The following is an 8491-nucleotide window of genomic DNA, read 5'->3' on the forward strand; positions in this document are numbered from 1 at the left end:
GCAATTCACCAAACAATATACGGAATGCTAACGAGGTGAAATGTAACCTATGAATCAATGTCAGGATATTGAATTAGCCTCGTCACCTTCAGTTGCCAAAGCTATGTGACTGATTTAATTGCAAGCCTTGAAGCATGGGATATCTTTCAGTAGAAAGAATTGAAACGAAAGATAATATGCAGGAAATACAGCCACTCATTCATGCCGCAAACAAACTGAAGTGGCATCTTGCCATGTTGCGCCCAAGCAACTACACGGCTCACACTTCGCACCACTCTTTCTATGTCTTTTTCTGTGGCATGGGGGTTGAAGGTAATGAGTGATTCATGACTCAGGAGTCAACATCAAAGAAAAAGCGCACCTGTCAGGTTAAAGCCATGAACCAGTCATGCTCACACACACATGCACAGACACGTTCAGAGGATGTACACACACCATCCCACACACAGACACACACACACTGATGCCAACCGCATCCCGTGCTGAGCTTCTTTGCACTTAAAAATATTAATTACAGAAATAACCTTATTTACGGCTTCTCCATAAAAAGCTGCACTTAGTCACAGAGATCGGTGTTCTTTTTATTTCACACAGCTTATCAAGAGTTCACATAAAAAATAATTCTGTAACTTTTATGTTTAACACTGCAGTAGAAACACTAACAGGTCCACTTTATCTCATCCCCAACTGTTCTTTCTTTGCCTGAAGCCAAAGGCTCGACCCTAACTCCTTTTCCAACAGGCAGGACCCAATCAAAGCCCATCAAACGTCCAGACGATGAAACGGACTGTTTCCAGTCCATTTCCTGACCCCAATGCATGTCAGGCAGTTTTAGGTGGCACAGCAGTCTAGTCTCTCATGCCCTGGAGCCTGAAATATTCCAGTTGTCCTCTTCTAATGCTCTGTACGACTGTTTAATATCTCTCAAAATCAGAAAAGTCAGAGAGATAGAGAAAGGAAGAAAACTGGCCTTGCTGCTTCTGGCTCACTGTCAGAGCTCTGGAAGGGCGTCCTTGAGATTCTACAGCAATATCCTCCATTACTGTGAAAGGATTTCCATTTTGCAGAAAGATCTCCTTCAGTTTCCTGGAGTACCTCTGCACTGCATATTCTAGTTTTCTCCCACTCTAAAGCATCCACTTCAGCTCAGGCTTGTTAATTATCCAACTGAACCAACCTGTTGGATCAGGTGTGCTACAGCAAAGAATGGCAAATCACCAAAATAAGCAGCGCAAGGGCACTGTAGTACCACTACTGGGAACCACTGGTCTAGTCAGCTTATAAAGATCAATCTAGATGGACTTCGTCCAGGTGGAGCAGAGTGATGTCCTCCAGAACTTACACATCTAGAAGGATTTCTTCCAAGGCGAGCAAAGGATCTTCTGGAAGGCCCTCCTGAAGTCTTGGTTGAAGATGGTGTAGATGACGGGGTTGAGGGAGCTGTTGCAGTAGCCGATCCAGAAGAAGAACTTGAAGAGCACGTCCGGGATCTGACAGGCCTGCCCGCACACGCCGTACAAGCTGTAGCTGAAGAAGAATGGGAACCAGCAGACCACGAACACGCCCATTACCACGGCCAGCACGAATGTGAAGCGCTTCTCCCTCACCTGGGACGCCCGCCTCTTGACACTGCTGCCACTGCTGCTGCTCTTCCTTCGACCACTTCTCTTCCTCCGCGAGGAGAAAAGCTCCCTGGCCCTACTTCCAGCCCGGGACGTCCTCCTGGGGGGCTCTGCACCTGTTCCGCCACCTTCCGGACTCTCAACTTGGCTCCTGCTTGGGGTTGGATCCCTCACCTTCTGAACTTTGGCCTCTGATGAAGAGGTGACCTCTGGTTCCTCATGGCTTGGCGACATCCTGGGCATGCCCTCTATGCCGTGCGGCCCCAGGACAGTCACACAGTGCCCATTCTCCCTCTCCTCTCCAGGCCTCCCCACCTGCGTGGCTTTGCTGAAGCCATTCTCCGTCTGCGTGGGGGCATCCAGACTGTGCTTCTTCTTCTCTGACATGGTTCTCGTCCTGGTTTTGGCCACTTGGTAGATCCTGATGTAGACAAGCACCATGATGACGCATGGGGCGAAGAAGGAGGCCACGCTGGACGAGAGAATGTACCAAGTCTCGTCATTCAACTCGCACTGCGGCCGCTCAGAGGCGTCTGTCTGACTGTCGGCCGAAAGCAGTGGTGGTGATGAAATGGCAGCTGATATCAGCCACACCATGAGAATGACCACTTTCACGCGCCGCGGAGTCCGCTTCAGGTTGTACTCCACAGCTCGCGTCACAGACCAATACCTGTCCAGGCTGATGGCGCACAGGTGGACGATGGATGAGGTGCAGAAGAGCACATCCAGTGCTAGGTAGGCACCACACCAGGTGCTGCCAAACAGCCAGTAGCCCATTAACTCGTTGGCCAGTGAAAAGGGCATGACCAGGGTGGCCACCAGAATGTCTGCTGTGGCTAGCGACACCAGGAACAGGTTCTGTGGCGCTTTCAAAGCCCTGCTGGTCAGCACGGCGATGACTACCAGCACATTGCCCACCACAGTGAACAGGATGAGGAAAGTGACCAGTGCTGCGAGACCCGCTGCTGTGGCTGAGGAGTACGGAGCCCCTGTGTCCCAGGACGAGTTAGGAGGGCCGATGCCGCTCCCATTCAGCCCCTCCATCCCTTATCCTCCCTTTCACATCGACTCCTTACCTTGGATACAGAGTGTAAAGCGCAAAAACCCGAAGATCTTCTCGCATCAGGCAGCTCGTGCGCGCTCGGTGCGCCTGCCGTCTCCAACTCGCTCTGCTCTCGTTTTCTCCGCTTTCGTCCACCCGTTCTCCGGCAAAAACCCACCCTCTCGCCGTCGGATTGGGTGGGAGAAGGAGCTCGCACGCTCTGATTCGTTAGCCGCATACCGGCGAGTGCGACCGTCAGCCTGTCGGAGCGCGGCAGGGCGGGGGTTTTTACCGGCTAACCCGATCGCGGGAGGGAGGGGGTTGCCGGAATACGGTGGGAAAAGAGAAGGAGCGTCTCCAAAGCGCTCCTGATGAGAGAGACGGACAGTGACAAAACAGCGCTCTGCTGAAACCGATCGACTGAAGCTCGCTGCAAAGGGAGGTGTGGGACCCTTCAAGGTTCTACTACAGGACCGCCTCTGTGCTCTCCTCTCATCAGATAATGAAATGGAGAAACAGAAGCACTCCACCGACAGGGTCCACTCCGCCTCACATTTTCAACTAAGTTATTATTCTTATTGTTATGTTAAATGTGTATTTGATGAGCTATTAGAATTTAAATTGAACGTGCACAGATCTCTCTAATAGGTTATGGATGAGTGGCGCCCTTTGATGAGAGTCAGGGGGTCTTTAATGCGGTCTACTTTGAAAAAACAGAAGAAGAAGAGCTTTTTATTTGATTACTTTTTGCTTTGGATGGGATCCGTGCAGATTCATTCTTTCTGTTTATTTAACGCGTTCTTTGAACTTTTGATGAGCAAGAGCAAACAAACCCACACGAACGCGCACACGCTCACGCACATACATATTTCAGGAAGTGGGTTAAACTGTCAAAAATCTGACCTTTTTTGAACACTTTAACTTGCGGTTATTAAAAAAATAAAAATAAAAAAAAACCTGACGAGAGAGGATCAGCCATAACATTAAAACGTCCTCACTACACTTGTTGTTCATTTTATCAGCTCAATTTGCCACATAGGTGCACTTCGTAGTTCTACATTTACAGACTGTAGTCCATCTGTTTCTCTACTTACTTGGCTGCCTTGCTTTCACTCTGTTCTTCAGTGGTTAGGACCTCCACAGGACCACCACAGAGCAGGTATTATTTGGGCGGTGGATCATTCTCAGCACTGCAGTGACACTGACGTGGTGGTGGTGTGTTAGTATGTGTTGTGCTGGTATGAGTGGATCAGACACAGCAGTGCTGCTGGAGTTTTTAAACACTGTGTCCACTCACTGTCCACTCTATTAGACACTCCTACCTTGTCAGTCCACCTTGTATATGTAAAGTCAGAGACAATAGCTCATCTGCTGCTGCATAGTTTGTGTTGGTCATCCTCTAGTCCTTCATCAGTGGTCTCAGGATGCTGTTGGCTGGATATTTTTGGTTGGTGGACTATTTTCAGTCCAGCAGTGACACTGAGGTGTTTAGAAACTCCAGCAGCACTGCTGTGTCTGATCCACTCATACCAGCACAACACACACCAACACACCACCACCACATCAGTGTTACTGCAGTGCTGAGGATGATCCACCACCTAAATAATACCTGTTCTGTGGGGGCCCTGTGGGAGTCCTGACCATTAAAGAACAGGGTGAAAGGAGGGTAACAAAGTACCCAGAAAAACAGATGGACTACAGGTAGAACTACAAAGTGCTCCTATGTGATGAGGAGCTGATAAAATGGGCAATGAGTAAAGAAACAAAGAGTTGGTCTTAATGCTATAGCTGATTGTTGTGTAACAGACAATCAAACTGCTGATACACAAACTCATTTCTTTATGCAAATGAGCTGAGCATTCCCACGTCTCATTTGCACACTGAGATTCAACACTCGACCCGGAGATACAATATATATATATATATATATATATATATATATATATATATATATTCATACACACACATTTAGAGTTCAAAAACAACTTAAGGCTGCTTTGAGGCTCAGAACTCACCTACATTTCTACCTTTCTTCTGGGCACCTAAACTTGCCTGGGTTCAAGCGGCCTGCAACCCAAGTGGCCAACAGCTGGTGAGTGAAGCAATTCGCTCGCTGTAAAGAAAATCCAGCAATAAATGAGAATTCCATAAATTGTTCAAAATTTCTGCATAGTTTAATGGTTAAGATTACTAACACATTCACCCCAATGAAGATGGCATTAATTAAAATCAGACAGCTGAAATATAAAGAAAACACCACCAGCAAATTTAAAAACACAAGCTGTCAAGCACCCAAGGCTAAAGTATACTGCACACAGTGGGTGTGGAAAATGTGGACAATTTATTTCTTACCTTTCATGACTTTATGTGCCAAAAATGATGCAGCAACTTTTTTCTCTAATTCTAGCTGATACTTTGTCAAAGTATCAGGCCTCGCTTTAACAGCTCACCCAGGCACTTTTGTTGTATATCTAAAGCTTCAAATTCGAAGTACATTCACAGGAATGCTACTTCACTGAAAAAAGGCCCTGAAGGCTTGACTGAGTTATGGGTGGATTGCTAAATTGCTAAGCACTGACTGGAGGAGAAAATAAAGTGGACATTTTGAGGATTACATTTGGTTATAACACAGTGACAAGTTAATTTTTTTTAACGTTGTTATGCTGAACTGCTAATAAATCTAAAGGTTTAGATTTTGTCATAATTGCTTGCGGAGGCCCTCTAGTGGCTTTGGCTCCTGAGCACGCACCCATCAACCCCCCCAAAAAACCTAGGGCATAATCCAGGCCTAGGTACACGCAGGGTGCTGTAAGGCAAAATAGTCCCCGAAGAAAACTTCTCTTTTTTAAGGTTTGTCACTGTTTTATGATCATCAACATTACATATCTCATATGACACATGTAGGGTTAGATATCTATATTTCTATCGCAAGAGGTATACCCACAATATTCTCAGAAAAGCCTACTGAGGTGACAACGATAAAATACTGTCATATTGCCCACCCCCGGTTCCTATCACCACCACTGTAAAGAAATCAGTCAGTAAGCTTGTCTACTATGAATCATTTCACATCGAACCACTCTGAGTGACTTTAATTGATACTGAGTATCAGTTATGCAGAGATTTTGAAATATTTGTGGAATTTCCTTTTATTAGTGCACAGCTGCTGCAGATTTAGAAAATACATAAATAAACCATAACAAAAACAACACCCATAGGTTCTTTACTATGCTCACCATGCTTTACTTTGAGAGCCAGTTCGTTTCTATTTTCAAATTATTATTAGCTGTTGCAGTTAAATAATCTGGGGGTGCTGCAGCCCCCTCATCACTCTCACTTCCGTGTCACTGAAAAGGCGTGTGTGGGCTGTGAGCAGGTGGTCATGCCATGATCAGACACTTTATACTCCTAAACTCGTTCTGAAGTCTCTCTGGTTCCTGCAGAGCCCTTTCTCTTGCATGCCTGGAATAAAGAGCACGCTCCCTCAGATACGCAGCCTACTGTGTGTGTGTGTGCCGTTGAGCCCTGCAGCACAGCAGGGATTTAAAGCAGACATGACAGGAGGGAACACTTACCTATGGGGAATTTAAACAACTTCCTTTGGTCTACCGCAATATCATGCGCCACAGGGGTTGCATGGACACTGGAGGCCAAAGGTATGTATGTGAGAAGGCGCAGTGCGAAGTATGCCATGATATCTGCCTCTTAAATCAATGTTCAATTTACTAAAGCTGTAGCTAATCATGCAAAATGTGCACAGCCCCGTCTACTTATTAAAGCTCTGTGCTTGTGACGTGGGGGATTTAAAGGAGAATCCCACCAATGTTTCAAAATTTCTGCATAATTCACTTGTTGAGATGTAAACAGAGTGGTTTTACATGAAATGGTTAATTGTAGAGTTGTACATTTAAATTTACTGACTCAGATTTCTTTACAGCAGTGCTGATAAGAACCAGGGGTTGCCATGTCTACAAGAGCAGTGTTAATAAATGTTGTTTCCCACCACAACATTATGGTCGAGCGCATAAACTTGTTAAACACTAACAGAAAGCAATAGTGTTATTCTGTTAGTACAAAATCTTTCAGCACCTGATCAAGGCCTATGCCTCCTCTATGCCTCTATGAACCCTGCCATTGGTAAAGATAATCTCCAACCAACATGCCTTTGAGACACTAGTCTACCACAAATTTACAGACTGAAAAAAAAAACAAACATCAACACGACTTCGCCTTTTAATCTACAAGTCTTTGGCAATAATTGTATGTAATGTATTTATCTATGGAAAAGATGTACATCAAATCAATTCACTTTTTTTCCAATGTGCCTGCTTGTAAGAAGTAAAGAAAATCAATAAAAAATCGTCCGCTGAAAGTAAATCTAAAGGAACATGCAATTATTTGCAAGATCTCTGGCCATTTGTGCACAATCCTCCCTCAAATGCCTGTACATGGAGGAGAGAAATGCACTTTGTATTTTTGCATTCATGGCAAGTGAACTGTGCGTTTAGGCTCATACGCTGGTTTCATGAACAACAAGCACACTTTTCTGGGCAGAATGTGTTCTGAAACCTGGCACTAAAGACCTGGCCCTGAGATCTTCAATTGTTAACTGCAGAACTCAGTAATATTTGGCAGGCCCTGATGTGAAGATGAAAAAGATATTTAGAGGAAAATGAAAAGCATCTTTCATCGAGAAAACAAACAAAAACAGTCGTGCCTCTGTGCACGCCTACAGAGTCATTGCTCATCAGAACCAAGCCCAGGTCAAAACTGGCTTGTACACAGCTCTTGGAAAGACCCACATCAATTTACACCGGGCACCTCCGCCTTCAGGTGTTTGGAGGCAATGTGCAGCGGATGGCGGCACCTGCAAGTAGATGCATCATTACAGCCCACAGTGTTCGACACAAAAAAGGGATGATTTTTGATTTTACTGATCTTTTTAATGACATATCGTGGTATAAAACCCAATGATAATCATACTGTTTAAAAAAGTGACAGTAAACAGTCTACTGCTACACTCTCTCTGCAAATCATGCATCACATCATCCCATACACTATATGGCCAAAAGTATGTGGACACCTGACCATCACACCTATATGAGCTTGCTTAATTCAACTTTATTGTCATTCACACGTTCGAGCTTCTTCTCTGGTGCACAGACATTGAGACAAAGACATGAGTGCACATGTTCTAGTAGGATTACAGTATGTAAACCTTAATAAATACAGAACAAACTAAAGATACAGAAGCATACTGGGGCACAGAAGTGTGTATGTGCAAAGTATGCAAAATATGTGCAGCAATTTCAGATATAGTGCTCAGTAAACAATGTATGGTATGAATGGTAATCAAGCGTTCAGCCCAAGTAAACAACGATATGAATGTTAGTTGGGCATCCCATCCTAAACCCCATGGGTATTATTACTGATTAATACTGGTTAAGGGGAACTGTGGACAAGTTAAAGGGAAACTGTGGGCAAGATCTGGAAGTCCGAAAAATCACTTAGAGCCATTTGCATGCTGGCCAGATGTGATATAAGACAGCAAAGGACCTGTAGGAACGTTTAGCTGACACAGGACTGGTGGTGCACTGCTCCACTGTGCAGCACTGCTTGCTAAAACATGACCTGCATGGAAGGATATATGCAAAGCAACATGTAGATGAGTCAGAGGCATTTTAGAAACAAGTAGAAACTGAACTCTCTGGCCACAATCGCCAAAGGTACCTTTAGCGAAAAAGCCAGTGGAACAGGAAACCGCTTTTCCACTAAATATCAGCAAATTCTGGAAGCAAATGTCATGCAGTCAGTTGAGAAACTGAAA

The 8491-nt window shown here is 45.0% G+C and overlaps 1 protein-coding gene across 1 annotated transcript; it reads right to left on the reverse strand.

Annotated features, from left to right (window-relative positions):
- Positions 1-567: 567 nt before the first annotated feature.
- Positions 568-2722, reverse strand: LOC118816889 (alpha-2C adrenergic receptor-like). The gene has a single exon (XM_036583496.1). It carries the CDS (start codon positions 2664-2666, stop codon positions 1347-1349), a length of 1320 nt encoding a protein of 439 aa, XP_036439389.1. The 5' UTR covers positions 2667-2722; the 3' UTR covers positions 568-1346.
- Positions 2723-8491: the final 5769 nt, after the last annotated feature.

This window comes from Colossoma macropomum, unplaced genomic scaffold (genome assembly GCF_904425465.1).
Source record: "Colossoma macropomum unplaced genomic scaffold, Colossoma_macropomum, whole genome shotgun sequence".
NCBI classification, from domain to species: Eukaryota; Metazoa; Chordata; class Actinopteri; order Characiformes; family Serrasalmidae; genus Colossoma; species Colossoma macropomum.

Bases quoted from the DNA above. Each gene is read 5' to 3' on its own strand.
- LOC118816889 (XM_036583496.1), bottom strand. From the start codon at position 2,666: ATGGAGGGGCTGAATGGGAGCGGCATCGGCCCTCCTAACTCGTCCTGG.